This window comes from Corvus hawaiiensis, chromosome 6 (assembly GCF_020740725.1).
Source record: "Corvus hawaiiensis isolate bCorHaw1 chromosome 6, bCorHaw1.pri.cur, whole genome shotgun sequence".
NCBI classification, from domain to species: domain Eukaryota; kingdom Metazoa; phylum Chordata; class Aves; order Passeriformes; family Corvidae; genus Corvus; species Corvus hawaiiensis.
Window position 1 is genome coordinate 4,748,817 of NC_063218.1, and position 17,430 is coordinate 4,766,246.

The following is a 17,430-nucleotide window of genomic DNA, read 5'->3' on the forward strand; positions in this document are numbered from 1 at the left end:
GGTGTATTAGATACTGATGGTGTAACAGCCACTGGTGTGGTCCTTGAGTCTGGCACAGCTCTGCTGGGGTATTTCTATGCTACTTTTGCATTATTTTTGATAGAGGGAATGGCTGGAGCTGTGTCAGGGGAGGTTTAGGTCGGGTATCAGGAAAAGGTTCTTCCCCCAGAGGGTGCTGGGGCACTGAACAGGCTCCCCAGGGAATGGGCCCAGCCCCAGGCTTGACAGAATTCAGAGAGCTTGGACAGCGCTCCCAGGCACAGGGTGGGATTGTCGGGGTGTCCTGTGTGGGGCCAGGAGTTGAACCCTGATCCTTGTGGATCCCTTCCAGCCCAGGATATTCCATGGTTCTGTGGTTTCTGTTGAACTGCAGGCAGAAGAAGGCTTGTTGCTAAGGGTAACTCGTAACACCTTTCTCAGAGGTCAGTGGGTTGCACTTGGAGGGTTTTTCAGGAGCAGCCTCCACCTAACAATTCCTAAGCTTTAAAATGGGTGAAAAAATGTTCTTAGCCATGCAGTCTGAAGCATATTTTCCACAGACAGTAATTTAATGTTATAATTTCACTAATACAGTGAGAAACTGATACATATATGCTGTCTAATTTAGAACAGTGTGCACAAAAACGTTAATTGCTTCAAATGAAAAGGTATCCAAAGTTTAAATTTTGTTTATTAGATGTAGTTTCACTGTTGAAAATACAAGGATACAGCTCAGGGTGTTAAGTGGTAAACAGAGAAAACCCAATAACCTCTCTCTAACTTCAGATGCCAAAGTGAGTTCCACTTTAGCTAAAAGTTTGGTGCTTGCACTGTAAATTCCTGCTTGATTTCACAGCTGAATACTTTCTTGGGCCACCTGAGGAGCCATGAGAGGTGTAACCAGGAGTGTTTCTCCCCTCAGGCACAATGCTTTGCCTGCAGACTCAGTCCCTTCTTTTGAAAGCTACAATTCAATTGAGAAAACAGTGCAAAAAGCAGATGATTTACTTCAAGATCTTGGCAAGTTGAGAAGAGAAATGCAGAACATTCTGCAGGTAAAGTCAATGTAATCAGAATGACCAGGGGTTTGAATAAGGGGAGTAAAAATTGTGGAGAAAAACAGAGGTCTTGTATCAGTACAAGTGTTGCTCTTGCTTCTACACCTGTAAAAAGACCACGTTTGTTTACAATGAATTTAAATATTGGAGTCTCTGTGTGTGGAAGAGCTTTGAACCTGAGTAATGCTCTGAGTGTGCAATGGACTCTGACTGCCATTGTCCCAGACATAAAACAGGTGAGAGAGAAAGAAAGACAGAAAGAAAGAAGTTTATTTGTTCTAAGGTTTTTGGATAATTTTGGTGCCTGTTCTCTGCACAGCTACAGAGCTGATGTAGTTTTCCCATTTGGGAAAGAACAATGTTCCCTATATCTCCAGTCAGCTTTAGGGATGACTTAAGCATTTCCTTTCTCATTTTGCCACTTCTTTTTTTATTGAGTGCTGTTTCCAAGGAATTGCCTGGCATAGAATCCTTGTGCTGTTTCTTGTGCTAATGCTTTTGTACTTTTGGGGTACAAGATCTGCTTCTGTGCTGGCAACACAGCTTTTACAGTTGAGGCTTTTCTCTCTTAACCTGGTTCCATTCCTGGTTCCACCTGTCTGCTGTGGTCCTCTCTGTCCTTGTAAATATACACAGTGAGAAAGAAGAAAAGCTTGTAAATTCAGCTCTGGGAATTGGCTTGAAATGTAAGAGTTTTGATTCTGCTGGTTCATTTCTGTGGTTGAAGGTTTCAGCTTGCATGTTTCCCTAAAAAATACTTTGTATTGCCTGTGTTTTGTTGCTACATCTTTAGAAAATGCAGCTTCATCTGTCGTTTCTTAGAGCATAGATGATGCATTTTCTACAGATTTTGTAACACTTTGTGGATTTTACATTTAATTGTTCTTACTAGGAATGAAACAGGTACCCCACTGAGGTTGCAAATATTTTCTTACCACTATTGCTAAAAACTTAAACAAGTAACATACCTCAGTATAGGCAACAGAACAAGATGAGATGGGAGAAGGAATGGCAGGGGAGAAAGACACAGTTACAAAAATGATTTGAAATCTCTCTTATGAAAAAGGTCAATAGAAAGACAGATGTAATGACTTGGCAAATGGAGAGCTGAATCAATTAGACACTTAGCTATGGACTCCTCATCACTGAGAGGTTTGTAGAGTGAGATAATGATAAATTTCTGGATAAATGATAAACCAGCTCTGTCATAAAGCAAAGCTCTGAATTAGCTGGGGACAGAAGGTGGTGCTCTAACCCAGCAGGAGTGAGCAGTGAGGTGCTGTAGATCCCAAGGAATTCATTGTGGCCGGTGAAACTGATCCAGTATCTCCTATGGATTTTACCTTAAAGTTTCAACAGCTCTTCTTCTGTCTTTTTAGGAAGCAAGTTCATGGAAATCTGACGTGAATGATCTTACTAAGGTATATCTTGAAATTTTAATGTGTTTTTCTTTTGTGGGTTTTTGGGCTTTTTTTAAAATACTCTAATGCTGAAGCAGTTTTGAATGTGTTTGCAATGAAATATCACTGCCTGCCTGTTGCACACCTGTATGTTTGTTAAAGGGTTGCTCTTGTACAGATCACATTACTCTTGTCTTGTTCAGTCCTAGTAAATCCCTCGAGGGGATAATGTCAGGCAGGAAGCTGCTGTCTCAGACTGGCACAGCGTGGGCTGCTGCTTGCAGTGTTTTTTACAGATTTAACAGATCCAGTTACCATTTCATGATCTGGGTCTCACTAGCAAGTCTACATCATTTTACAATTGATCATGTTTCTGTATTTCTTACCTTTTCTCATAATAATAATAATAATAATTTGATATATTGTCCTTTTCTCACCAGGCCAAAACCAAGATCCTGGGATCACTGTGTTGATTCCTGTTTTGTTATGTCCATTGTGGCAGTTCATCAGTTAGAACATAAACTTCTGTTTCATTCTGGTTTGCCAGAAGAGTAGCCTTAAAGCCAAAACTGAGTTGTAATCTGTGAGGGGTTTTCTTTCTGTTCATTCAGTTGATGCTCATGATTTCACTAATACAGTGAGAAACTGATACATATATGCTGTCTAATTTAGAACAGAAAGAGTCTACTCGAGTTTGGGTATTTTGATTTTAGTTTGAGGTTTCTTTTTTTTTTTTTAATGTACATTTATCACTTGTTAAATTTTTTACTGTTAAATAAAGTTTTCATGGACCTCTGGGTTTTTCCTCAGGTGTGTGAGAATGAATGTGAGAACTTGTTTCCTGTGCTTGTGTCCCTTTCTTTTGTACTTAGCAGCTAATTTATGCTCGATTTTTATCTCTGTGAAAGGGATCTGCAAAGTGAGAGGTTTCATTGTTCTTTCTGAAAAGTGAAAATGAGCAAAAGTGGAGAGGATCAAGGGGGTGCTGAGGGATTTATCTTGTTAAAACTTACAAGTATTGCTTGGTGTTTCTTGGGGTAGATTGATGCCAAACAAGTGCATATATTTAGAGGACTTGGGCTTTTATTAGGCTTTTAATTAGATTTAATTACTGTTGCATGGAGAGATTTGCTTGTGATACTTCATGTATCTAATTGCCATCTTTTCACATGCATATTAGCCTTATTAGCATTGCTTCTCATGCTTCACATCATTTTCCATTTGAGATCTTTTGGATGTCTTTCACTTCTCTAAACATACTTGCAACGTAATGAATGCTCTTGAGTAATTGAAGTTGCTGGTAGTGCACATGGGCAGTATTCCATATGATGGCATCAATGTGATAACAGATTAATAGGAAATTACAATCTTTGATTAAAAGCTAGAGGTTCTGTTTCAATTGTAGTCAAAAAATCCTCCTGTTGCACCTGATCCTCCTGAACATCATCTGCTCAACAAACCATCCATCCTTCAAAATGTCAAAGTGCCAAGGTCTATACTGAGGGATGCTGAAAGGATTTTGAGAGGAGTTCAAAACAATAAAAAAGTCCTTGAGGAGAATCTGGAAGCTGTTACTCATGCAAGAGATGCCATGTATTCTTTCACTAACTCCTTGACTACAAACAGGTCAGACCCTACAATTCAGTGCTTTGTGAGATTGATGTTTCCAAACCTGTGCGTTGAAGAACTCGTGCTCTTCCCTGCAAAAAGGATTTATTGGCTCTTCTTAGCAATCATTGCCTGATTCTTGAACTTCAGATGTTTTTTGACCCTTGTGGTATGAACTGAATTCTTGTCAGGTGCCTGTTACTTCCTGCTAAATCTGAATTCTGAGGCTTTATCAGCTGGACAAACTGCTCTGCTGCCAGGGCATTTAGCTGTTTCCATACAAACTTGCATTAATGAGAAAATTAAAGACTAATTTAATTATTCAGAGCGGAAGAGGCTTCCTAAGCCTGTAAATTTACAGAATTTAATCTCCTCACAACAGATCTTTGGCTTTTGAACTTTTGCTTTGTTAATTGTGTCAAATATTCATGCTTGAATCATAATGGAAGTTTTCTATTAAAATACAATCTAAACTTGCATTTTCCTGAGGAAGGTAGTTATTCTATATGGATAAGGAATTTTTTTAGCCATGTTACCTGCCCTCATTTTCTTCTAGAGGATGTAGTAATTTGTCATCTGCTTTTTTGTTCTTTTAAGTTGGAGTACTTTTACTTTCTTGTTTTTTCAGTTGTGATCAAAGTAGGAAGTGACACGTGGCTGCCTCTTATTCCTGGAATATTTTGTAATGATGTCAGTACTTAGCAGCAGGGAGTTGGGTTTGCAGGTGGCATCATGCAAGAACAGATTTGGGGTTAAAACTCTCAATGGGCTTTGCTTGGTGCCTGTTGGGGAGTGTAGAGGTGCAGAATCTCCCTATCTGTGTTCTGGGCTTCTCTTTCTAGAGCATTTATAGGTCACTTCTTTCCCAGGAACAAATCTGTGCAATTTGAGAAGCACTGACCTAAAAAAGTTCTTTCTTCTGTTTCAGAGATGTCTTGGAAGAGATTCGTATCCGAAGGACTGTGGATGAGTGGATCAAGGCAATCAGCGAGGAAATTCAGGTAGGGCTGGCAAAATGAGTTCAGGTTTTTGTGTTACATTTTTCCACCTTGCCTTGTTCTTTCATGTCCACAATAAAGTGATTTACTCACACCTTGCAAACATGAGAAAGCTGCCTATTATTGCTGACATGTAGTAAGCTATAATAAAATATTTACCTCTGTTTTAAAACTGTAGTTACTTAATGAAAATCCCTGGTCTCACTTGCTGGCTAACATGAAAAACAGGCCATTTCTCAGAGCTTCAAAGTTATCCACACACTCTGCTGATAGCCTTGAAGATAAAAATCTCCATTTATTACATTTATGTTTTGTATTTAGGCTGAAATGGCAAGAAATGATTCCGAACAAGGGAAACATGATCAAAAAGCCCCATGGATCAAGAGAGCCCAAAACCTCAGGGCTGTGAAGACCAAGAAAGAAATTAAAGAGAGAACTCAAAACATCCAAGGATGCTTGACAAAGAAGCCTTTATCTGCAGCTAAGGCATTGCAGAAGCAGGTGGAAGATAACAAAAGGAAACAGAAGTTTAGAACTTACTTTTCTGAAAATGTGCAGAGCAGAGAAAGAGGGGCAGATGTGAGTTCCCAAGCAGTTGGTTTCTTTTCTGGTAACAACTGTGCAGGATTGACGTGAAAAATTGTGTGTGCAGGTGTAGTAATTTGAAATGAAAGTGATAGCTCTGTCCTGTTCCAATTTTCATAAATGAAGAATTGTAAACTACTTTTTTTTTTCCATTTTGGTGTCCATCAGGGACCTGTAGGTGGAACTGCACTGGTCCAAAACGAAGATTATCTGTCCCAAGTTTATGGGAAGCCCATTTACCAGGGCCACCGTAGCACGCTTAAAAAAGGACCCTATCTGAGATTCAACTCTCCCTCTCCCAAATCTAAGCTTCCAAGACCCAAGCTGATAGAGACTGTTAGAGGTGAGTACTTCTTTGATGGGAGCAAGGTGTTCCTTCCCAGTTTTTCTACTAGGAATTACTTGTAAAAATGCGTCTGTTAATTGTAGTTCATCTGCTCTTCAATATAAAGCTTAAGCAACTGCAGTGGCTTTTCAGAGAGGTGGTCACTGCCTCAGGTTTGTCAGGGCTTAAGAGGGATTTGGAAGATGTCCTTAATTTAACTTAATTTAACAGCCCTGAAGTGGTCAGGCAGTTGGACTAGATGGTTGTTGTAGGTCCTGTCCATTTAAAATAGTTTAAGATCCTTTTCAAACTAAACTTTTCAAAACTAAAAAAATACCAGAAGCTTTTCAACTTTGCCTAATGTGTCTCTCACTTATTTTAGATTGTCAAATAAATACTTACTTCTAAATATGATAAATATAGTAGTATGTATTTATTGTTGTCCAAGACTTAAAGAGCTGAATTGCTAAAATTAACCACAGCTGAATGTGTTGAAAAATGAACTCAATTTTTGGGTAAAGGTCACTGGGAGATGAATTTTTTGTGTCAGGTTTATCCAGTCATTTCATTTAAATTCTTGATTCATTCCGAGTTCAGAAATATACTGAGATTTGAGAACTGAAGGAAATCTGATCTTTAATTTCCCACTTCTAATGCATTAGTTGAAATATGAAAAATTAAATATGTGGGCATGAAGATGACATCTGTTAGCTTGAAAATATTGGAAGATGTAATCAGAAGCATTGGTTAAGCTCACTAAGTGCAAGTAACTTCTTTTTATTCATCCAGTTAGAGTTATAAGCAGAGTATAATTCCTTTCTGTGATAGCTTGCTAGGGTTATTTAATTGAGAAAGGTTATTGGTTGATTAATAATGAATTCTATTCATTAGTTTTGTAGGCAAAGCGTTAGGATAAGAGGGTCCTAATATTCTAACCTATTAAAAATGTGTAAAAATAATTTAAAAAGGAGACTACATGATATCTGGCATTGGTCAGCATAGATAAACTTCATCTAGAGTTAGTAGACAGTAATGTTTTAACTGGATCTGTTTTATTTCCTGGTTACCTTTTCAAAACTTACCTGATTCCTAATACAAAAACGAAGATTACTCTTTAACTGGTATGTCAGAAAATCCAGTGTGGATCATTTTACTGGGGAGAGAGGGAGCAAATGACATGAGAAAAGATAATGATGAAGGAAGAGTGTGGAGATGGGAGAGAGGCTTAAGTGTAAGAGTAGTTAAAGTGGTGGTGGGCACAATGGAGTTAATAGGATGTGCATCCATGGAAAAATATTAACTGGCTCCCTCCACGCTTCTTGCACTTAGGCCGTTGTTACCCATGCAGGGAAAATATACTTGATGCAGTCTCAAATGTCATGTTTAAAAATGCTGTCTGGGTTTTTATTGCAGCTGTCAAAACATTATATTCTGTGTGAAATATGAGAGATTAACATCAGAAGGCAGCCAGTCACTTGATGAAATCATGTTTTTAGGCCATTGCAACGGATGGTGTAAAACATGTCTATGTCTCTGAAGACAGGCACTGCCGGGGTTTGAGGTTGGGCCTTTTTTTACATCATTATTATTACTGTTATTTTAACATTATTGGGTAACCTGGTCTAGTGGAAGGTGTCCTTGCCCATGGCAGGGAGTTCCAACCGGTTGATCCTGAAGGCTCCTTCCAACCCAAACCCTTCTGTGATTCTGTGGTTATGATGTACATCCACAGTGGCAAGTCCTCCAAATAGTACAAGAATCTGTTGTTTGGCCTGATGTGGTCCTTATGGCACTTTCCTTACCTGTGCTCTGGAGCCCAGTTGTGGTTTGTGAAGAGAAAGTGTTATTGGTAGAAAGTATTCACAATTCTCATAACCCTCCCAGAAAATGTGGGTTATAGTCCTGGCAAAAACCTAGAAAACTTTTCAAAACTCACCATTTCTTAGAAGGTGAGACCCTGTTATGTGTAAAACGCCAGCCTTGTGACTTAGATATTTTATTTGCCCTCTCTTGAATGTCTTTTTTTTGGTGAAAAATGGTGTGCTGGTATCCTCTGGTACATCACTCTTTTTGACTGCTGGCTGTGCTGCACACCTGTAATTTAATTTATTCTGTACAGATTTGTTTGAGTGAAATGTGTGCTAGTAAGCACTTAGGGTAGTAATAACAGTGATATAGTGACCACTAAGATTTGAATTGAGAACAGGCACTTCTTTAAAAATATTTAATCAGCAGTTCTGCTTTTGCTGAGTCCTAAATGAATTTTCTTCTCTATTTATTGGGCTCTTGTCCTTTATAGAAGGTCATAACCTTTCCAAGGAGGCCAATTTCATCATTCCAGAAACAATATCTTGTAAAGTGGCAGAAGGAGTGCCCTCCTCCCCAATCTAATTATAATGAATAGGTCATTTGATCATTTGAAACTAGCAGTTGAATTCAGTAGTGTCAGTGAAATGGGAAGGTGCAGGTTCTGTGAAGTTGTAACGAGCTGCTCCTGTGCTTCAGCTTTTTTCTTTTGGAAACAAATAGAAATGAAAGGGAAAACTGCACTGGATCAATGCTGCCTTCAATCTTCCAGAACTCCTGCGTGTGACAAACAGCTTAAAAGCTCTTTGCTGGAAAACAGAGTGAACTCTGGATAGCCTTTTCCCAGAGTGATTCCCTTCCAAGCCATTAAGTCAGGCAGCAGCAGCACAGCAAAACGTGTGTTTGCAACAGTAAAGCCACCTTAAAATTTGTTTCTCTATTGAACATCAGGCTGCAGTTAGTGGAAGTTATGGTTTTGTCTCTATCCTGACAGTAAATAAAATAAGACACCTCCTTTGTATTCTTATCTAAGGGAAGAATGGAATTTTTTGCACGTTGTGTAAAGGAACAGCCCTCCAATGAGTGTGTCCTATTCCCAAGCCTTCTGATTTTAACTGGGACTGAGGTTTGTTTGCTACTGGCATTATTTATCTGTGCCTCTTGGTAAGACTATTGGTCAAGCTGCTTCATTTTTGTGCTTTCCTACATCTTGCCAATAAAATGGAAAAATAATCCATGGTGTTTCATGTGGGTCTGATGAAGACAAAACAGTTCATAGATTTTGGGGACTGCTGTTGTGGAAGGTGTTTTTATGGCAAAGGAAAGTATAAATAATAAAATTAGGAACAGATCTCTGCTCCTCTGTAGTAGGAGTGTAAATAAAATGCACCAAGGTTGAATGAGCACTTCAAAGCACCAGGTTCTTAAAAAAAAGAAGGAAATAAACTAATCTCTTTCCCATTAGGTATGGTTAGTTTTTCCCTTCATGGATCTGCACCCACAGATTCCCTTCCTGGCCTTGATGTACCAGGTGATAAAGGCTTCAAAATTGTTGGAAGTCTTTGGCCTTGGGTTTGATTGGCTGAAAAATCCAGACTTGTTAAATGACTCTATTTTGTTAGAGCAGTCCACCAAGCTTGTTTTAAATTAGTGTTAGAATAAGGATGTTTATTTAAGACTGAAATGGCCATCTGGAGAGTCTCCTTTCAGTCATTTTATAACTCTCAAGCATTTTCTTTGCAAATAAACTATGGTGACTAATGCTTGGTTTCTTATGGGAAGTTAGGAAAAAACTTCAACTAACACTTTTATGAGTAAGAGATCATTTCTAAAAAAAAAGCTGGAGTTGTTTTCTTGCATAATGTGAACTGATAAATACATGTAAAACACTGTTTTTTTAAGCTAAGTTTAATTAAATGTCTAGTTTCTGCCCAGTGCAAATAAACTTTCCAGGGAAAAATGAAAAGTCGAAAGCAATTAAAATGAGGTGCTGTGTGTATACAGTATTTAATCATTCTCACTGTGAGAACCTTGTTTTTACAAGTTGGCAGCATTACAGATATGCTGCCAATTTCTGCTTTTACTCAAAAGTTCAAGGCCAAGGGGGACTGTTAGATCATGTAGTATGACCTCTTCTAAATCACAAGCCTCTGAACTGTATCTATTTATGTTACAGAGTCCAGTAATTTGTCTGACTGCAGAACAGTTTTTTTGGCTAACCTGTGCTTTGCAGAAAGGCACAAACTCATCATTTAAAGACTTCAGAAATTCTGCTTCTTCCCATGGCAAAATACCTTGTGCTTCAAAAGCAAATAAGGCACTTCAGATTTATTATCTGATTTGTAGTGAGGCTTTGGCTTCAGTTTACAGCTACTTCAGTTTCCAGGTGATTTTTCCTTAAAAAATGAAAAAAATGTCCAATCTATTTTAATATTTGCAGAGGTACAGAATTAGTGCTGAATGCAGTGTTATCATACGTGGAAGTCTTCTCCTGCTCCATCTTAGACATCCTGTTGAGACATCTGGGGGTTACATTTATCCTGTTGACCAGGGCATTGTGTTGTGATTTCTCATTCCCTTGCTTATCCAACATGACCATGAACCCTTTTCTAGAGATCCTTCTCTCTGACCTGTGTTTTCTCACTGAGGAGTTATGACTTGTTTCAAATTGTGGGGCTTACAACCCATAATTTGTCTGTACACAAATACCACTTTGTGAGTGAACTGCCTTACCTGCTTGTCTGCATCTAACAAAAGTCACATTATCAATCTTTATTATCCCTATATTTTATAATCATTGACTTCCATTCTTCAATTAATTAGGAGGCTGTTAAATGTGAACAGATCTAAAAAGTGCTTGTTGCCACGTGTTAACTGGCTGCAAGTACAGGGAGGTGATTATTTGAAACAGCAGAGGAGTGAGATGACATTTTTTTGGCTGTAATAAAGGTATGGAGTTGGTTACCAGTGTGTTTCTTTCCAGATTTATTATCCTAACACCTACAAAGTAACAGTAGAAGCACTTCTGCCTGATTGACAGTTATTGATATCTTTTGGGGGGGAATTTTCAAGCAGTATTTATCCATTTGGTTCAAGTTAATAATTTCCTTAATAATATCCATTGTTTGCTGTAAGTTGAATAAGACCTTGCATGACTGTGTGGTGAGAAATGCACATTGCAATAAATGCTCTCCTCTGCTCAATGCTTAAGACGTTTTTTCATATAAAGTTACTTCTGGCTGGCTATTTACAAGACACTTGAAAAACTGGGCCAAAAAATCAGTGCTTCCTTGATGATGGAAGTCAAGACTTCTGGGTTTTAGCTACAGCTTGATTTTCCAGTAGCAGTGAGTTGTTAAACCAGGAATTTACAGATTAGACCTGTTCCTTTGAGTACCTGTCAGTTTTGTGGCTGCATTTCAAACCTAAATTATAGATTTCTTCTTAGCTGCTAAATCACACATTTCATTCCAACTTACTACTGTCCTTTGGTCCTTTTCATGTTTCTGTGTGCTTATCTGCTAGATTCAAATTAAAAATTGCAATTTTAACTCTCTCATTGCTGCCAATACTGAGACATCTATCTATCACCTATCTATAGCACTTTTAGGTTCTGCCCTTTGGGACTCCCTCCCTCATTCCCTCTATCCCACAGCAGTAATTTGCAATGGATTCAGTAGAAAGGCTTGGATTAGTAGAGTGATGTCCCTGGGTTTGTACATGCATTATGACCTGCAGTTCATCTGCTCTTGTTTCAGGTACAAAGGTGAAGTCAGCAAGAACCCAGACCTGCTCTCACACACAGAAGGTCATCAGCAGCCCCAGGAAGAAGCATCCTGTGTATGGCCTTGCCCAGCAGAACCAGTACCTCTTCAGTCCCAGCCAAGATGTCCCTGCTGCCTCTGGTCCCCTGGAAGGGCACCTCATTCCCATGGCTATTCCACTAGGTAGGAGCAAATGACCTGGAGAAGATTGTGTGCAGGTTAATTGCTGCTACTGCACGGAAATACAACTTTTATCTTCTTAAGTCAGTGGTTTGGGGGTTGGAATTAGATGATCTCTAAGGTCCCTTCCAACCCAAACCATTCCATGAGATTTGCACCTGCCTTTCTCATAGGAAATCTGGGGGATCAGCTGAAAATGTTCTGGTTTTCCTCATCCTTGTGCTGGATGTCTGGTGACACCCTGACAGAGCAATTGCTTGCTTAGCTGTACCTTTTTTGGTACACTCTGGGTTTAGAGTTCACGTTCTTGCTTTCAGTTTGGTATCCACATAAGCAGGAACTGAATCACTCACCCTTGGATTCAACATTTGCAATGACTTCAGCCTAACAATTTCGGTAGGACTCTGCCAAGCACAGTAAATTCCTTGTCATGACTTCTGGATTTTTGGATCTTCAATAGAACCATTATACAGGGCTTGTTTTGAGAAGGGTTAGTATTATATAGGCATTGAAATAAGGTAATTATTTTTTTAAAAGGCTGTCTCAGACAAAAATTTGTGGGTTGTTACACTAAGTGTAATAGTACTTTGGGTATGATTAAGAGAATGTGAGGTGGGGGAAGCAGAGTCTGTAGTTTTTGAATGGCAAACACAATTCTTGTTTTCAGCAGTAGGTGTCACCAGAGTCAAGAAAAGTGAATAATTCAAAAAAAAGGTAGTGTTGAGTTTACAGATTCTGCTGGGAAAGTCTTAAAATTAGCTGGTGAATTACCATAGTTTAGCTAATGTTAATAGGGGGCTTTTTAATTGGTCTGTAATTGCACGCAGAATCTCAAAACACACGGAATATAACTTTAATTAATTTATTAATATACTGGCTTTGGAGATGGATATATGAATTTTTAATTGTTTTTCAACTGTCTTTAGGTCAAACCCAAAGCAGCAGCACATTACTGCAGCCTGCTGGAGTGGTCATAGATAAACCACACCCTGTCACAGTTACAACCTCCCTTCCTCAAGTGCCACCAAAGCCTCCAGTCGAGGTAAAAAAACCAAATATAGCTGTGATAGAGATGAGATCAGAGAAAAAGGACCCACCTCAGCTCTCTGTGCAGGTACATGTCAAGAGTGATGGTGATCTGTTTGTTTATTTTAACAAGTGCTAACCACAGGCAGTCTGATCCATCAGTAACACACTGACATCAGTAGATGCTTTTCAGTGAGAGTTAGAAAAATATGGAATGGAGGGACCAAGCAGTTCTCATGCTATAGTAATATATTTATTCATATTTTAACAATTATCTTTATTATTTGACCAGAATAGAAAACTATTTCTTCCCTAAGTCACCTATGCAGGGCATTTATAAAATAGATCTATGTCACATTTTCTATTTTTTTTAATGAGATTTTTGAGCCAGAACAAACTTGGAATAAAAGAAGTATAAATATAAATGTCAGTTTTCTTGGATGGTTGCTTTGGCCTTTAAGATTTCTGTTTCAAGCATGATTGTCAACCCAAGGGTTTCACTCCTGATTAATCAACCCTTGCAGTCCTTACCTCGTGGGTTGAGGTTTGTTGTTTTAATTTTTTGCATGAGTCTGTTGTCAAGGAAGTGAATGTTTCTTACATGTTCGTTATTTTGGATTCAAACTGTTGAGACTGCACACACTCCCCCACACACCTTTCAGACACAAATGATTCATGGAACTCAGAGTTAAACACAGGTAGAGTGTGCTGTGCTTTGTTCCCTTGCTGTGTCACGTTATTCCACCCGCCTGCATTTTGCTGTTATTTCACCCAGTTCTTAAATATTTAAAGTGATTTTTCTTTTCCCTGAGCAATTCAGCAAGCATTGAAATCTTTGTTCCTAACAGAAATACAACACATTTTGATGCTGTAATGGACATACCTTTATTACAAACTCTATTTGTATGTATTTGTAATCTTCTAAACTAATTGCAAGTCAAACACACCTCTGCTCTAGTTTTATTATAGGTAATTATTACAGGTACACTCACCTTCTGTTCCATGCAAGGCAAAGTGTCAGGGAAGTAGAGAACAGGAGAAATCAGGTGCTGCAAGAGAAGAGGTGATTATTTCTGGTGTTAGTTTTTGACATTACAGTGTTTTGATTTTCAGAACCAAGCTGATACCAGGTACAGGCATGAGAAAAGGAGAGCACTGAATTTAGTGGCTCAGAAGCAAGTGGAAGAAAAAAATCTAAAAAGTTCAATAATAATAGCCAAGCTAATACATAGATTTTTATATTGATGCTTTTTTTTCCTGTCCTAGGTGTTACCAAATGTTGATATTGACAGTGTTTCAAGTGCCAGTGGGAGTGTAAATCATGTTCTTCCAGGCTCTGAGCCTCTGCTCCCTCCTGTTGATGCTGTAATACAGGTACTGATTGTCTGGGAATTCATACTTGTTCTAAAGAAAATATGTTGAATTGCTGCAAAGTTCCCGTTGTCTTTTTTTTTAGTTAGAGAAATGAGACAGTTCTAGGAAAAATTGAGTAATTATTCTAAAGAATTTATAGTATAAGGTATTTATTTGAGAAAAGGAAAAATTATATAAAGACACTGCTCTGCCAATATTAAATTATCACCATAGTAAAACTCTGAGAAAAACAGTGTTCCTGTGTCCTGTAAAGAATTATAATCCCTGTTGGCCCATGCCTGTCTTGTTTTCACTGGCTTCAGTGTTCTGAGGATGTTCCTCCTCCCTCCCTCTGCTGCTTGGCTGTTCTGGAGTGGTCAGTGGTGTGGGCACTGAGCCCCAGGAGCCTGTGGTGTTGCAGTGGCCACTCTGTTCTCTTTCCATACAGCTTTTCAGAAGTGTTTTTAATCTTGACCTAAGCAGTAGGGAAGGTTTTTGTGCAGCTCTAAGGGTAACTGCTGCGTGCTGAGTGATAAGGACAGAGTGTGTGAAGGTTTGGTGAGGCACTGATTGGTTTTGTGTGGTTATTGTACATTCTGTTTTCCTGACTTCAGGAGTTAGGTCCTCCAGAGTCCTGTGATCCAAGTATTCACTGAATCAGACAGAGACTGTGGGCTGAAATAGTGATTAGTATTTAAAATTCTATTACACCATCCCAGCAAGTTGATCAGAGGGATGGAGCACCTCTTCTATGAGGAAAGGCTGAGAGAATTGGGAATGTTCAGCCTGGAGAAGAGAAGGCTTTGGGATGACCTCATTGCAGCCTTCCAGTACCTGAAGGAGCCCTACAAGAAAGATAGAGGCTATTTACAAGAGTAAGGACAAGGGGGAATGGGTTCAAACTGACAGAGAGTAGTTTTAGATTGGATATTAGGAAGAAATTTTTGACTGTGAGGGTGGGGAGGCCCTGGCCCACGGTGCCCACAGAAGCTGTGGCTGCCCCATCCCTGGCAGTGTTCCAGGCCAGCTTGGATGGGGCTTGGAGCAACCTGGCCTAGTGGAAGGTGTGATTTAATTGCATTCTTATCATGAAGGTTTTCTGCTGAAGCATTTCCACCCCCCCAAGATGAAATACCTAACAATTGCAATCTGTCTTTGTAAGACTCCAGAAGAAATACACAGTGAAGAGGAAGACACAAAGTTTCCAGGAACGAATTTCATTGATGTTACTGATGTTATGCAGGTAATCCCATTGCAAAGGTGTCCTTTCCTTTTAATCATTTTTATATTTGTTTTATATTATTCTGTCAAAACTGGAAACACAGTGGAAAGAAACTATTTTGCTTTCCTGGCAGCTTTAAAAGTACACTTTGTGAGCAATAGTGAACTGTTTACAGTGCTATAGAGGATATTAGAAATTACTGTGTGTTGGTGAGTAGAGAAGCTTTTGAAAAATTAGAGGAAAAAGCTAAAATTAGCTTTTATTTGGATGTTAGAATCCACTAGAAATACAAGTAGTTCTCTAAAATCAGCAGTGATTATAGCACTTAAACTTTACAGTTTGAAACTCTGCATGTAATTAATATAGTGACAGGCTAAAAGAGCTGGGGTTGTTCATCCTGGAGAAGAGAAGGTTCTGGGGAGACCTTGGAGCATCTTCCAGTGCCTAAAGGGGCTCCAGGAGAGCTGGAGAGGGACTTTGGACAAGGGATGGAGGGACAGGGCAAGGGGGAATGTCTTCAGCCTGACAGAGGGCAGGGCTAGAATTAGATCTTAAGAAGAAATTCTTGACAGTGCTGGTTTATGGTAACACAGGTTTATTTGAGATTCTCTTTCACAGTTTAATTTTTTTCGGGTAGCAAATCCTTTCTTTGGTTAGCTGACTTCTTGTCTGCCGGATCCTGAGAAACACTCAGGCGTAATGAACCAAGCCTGTATGTCACTTTACTGAACAAAACTTACTGTGTGTAATCAAAATTTACCCAAAAATTTATATTTTTTACCTCTTCTGTGTCTTCCTGATCCCAGGATAAGAGTGTACATGAAATATTAACCCTAGAGCTTCCAAGTAGATGTATTTTCAAAATGAGTTAATTATTTAACTTTATCAGTTAGTTAAAACAGCCCTAATTTGGTGATTTGTGTATCAAAAGTGTGCAAATGCTTTATTCATTTATAGTTTCAAAATTGCCTTATGTTACTGGAGGGGAGGAGTTAAATCTCTGTGGACATTGTTCTTCTGTTAGCACAAGAAAGAAGCTTTAAAGAAACCATTTTAGGGACTATCAAAAAATGCTGCAATGTTAAATTTTTATTATGTGAATAATAGTTATTAATCTTTTCTTTTTCCATTTTTCTTCCTGGATTGCTTTTATCTCTTAGTTTTGGCAATGGGATATATTTTAACCACAATACGAAAAACATTCCAAGTGAAACATATGTTTGGCCTATGACCACACAGACAATGTTCTTAAAAATGTGCAAGGCAAACACAATGGGGAAGCATAAAATCAGTCTCTGGAGTGGCAGGGGTATTTAAGACATCAAAAGAAAGCAAAGTTATTGTTATAGAAGAGTCTTCAGATTCGTGAAAGTATGTGCATAAAATGCTATACAAAAAAATAGCTTTTGTTGTCTTCCCCCCACTCCCCTTTTATTATAAAAGCTTAATTCTGTTAGAACTGAGTAGGATAAGTATTTGTGTGAGACAGCTTTCTCTTTTTTTGTTTAGTTTTGTTACCTATTCCTGGTTTTTGGTTTTTTTCCCTGGCAGTGTTCCAGACCAGGTTGGACAGGGCTTGGGGTAACCTGGTCTGGTGGAAGTGTCCCTGCCCATGGCAGGGGTTTGGAACACAATGGTGTTTGAGGTCCTTTCCCACCCAAACCATTCTGTGATTATTTCAGAGTGAGAAACTTGCTTAGCTCACATTAAACCCACAACTGACTCTCAGATTTATTGAGTCTGCTCTCAAATTCTTACAAGCAGCCACATCCTGCAGTTCCTTTAGCAAACTTCCTGGGATTTAAGATTAAATGCACTTTTTGCTCTCTCTGAACATACCCTAATTGCAAGGTAGGGGCTTTTTTCTCAGAATTTTTGCTTCCAATTTGAATGCCACAACAAAATACGGAACCTGCAGAGCTCAGAGTAAATGTATTTTCCTCAACCCTCGTTTCCCATTGATGCTCTTGGTCAGGCCATTGATATTTTTACACTTCACTCTTCAGACAAAAGCTCACAGGTGACACCTGCAATGCAGCCTGACCTTGCTCTTGAGAATTGCTTTAGAAATCCATCAAGAGGAAATCCATGGCTTAAGTTTCAGGAGGCTTTAATAAAAGACTCTG

At 38.8% G+C, this 17,430-nt stretch overlaps 1 protein-coding gene across 3 annotated transcripts in view; it reads left to right on the top strand.

Annotated features, from left to right (window-relative positions):
- KIAA0586 (KIAA0586 ortholog) overlaps nt 1-17,430 on the top strand; it is a 68,248-nt gene that overhangs the window by 6,792 nt on the left and 44,026 nt on the right. For 2 of the 3 annotated variants that reach the window (XM_048307364.1, XM_048307365.1), the window contains exons 10-19: nt 902-1,034; nt 2,417-2,458; nt 3,843-4,063; nt 4,974-5,046; nt 5,365-5,622; nt 5,797-5,971; nt 11,518-11,706; nt 12,630-12,817; nt 13,996-14,103; nt 15,245-15,325. In XM_048307364.1, the coding sequence (XP_048163321.1) occupies nt 902-1,034; nt 2,417-2,458; nt 3,843-4,063; nt 4,974-5,046; nt 5,365-5,622; nt 5,797-5,971; nt 11,518-11,706; nt 12,630-12,817; nt 13,996-14,103; nt 15,245-15,325 (1,468 nt within the window). The remainder of the gene's footprint in view (nt 1-901; nt 1,035-2,416; nt 2,459-3,842; nt 4,064-4,973; nt 5,047-5,364; nt 5,623-5,796; nt 5,972-11,517; nt 11,707-12,629; nt 12,818-13,995; nt 14,104-15,244; nt 15,326-17,430) is intronic. The other variant, XM_048307366.1, reaches the window with a different exon arrangement.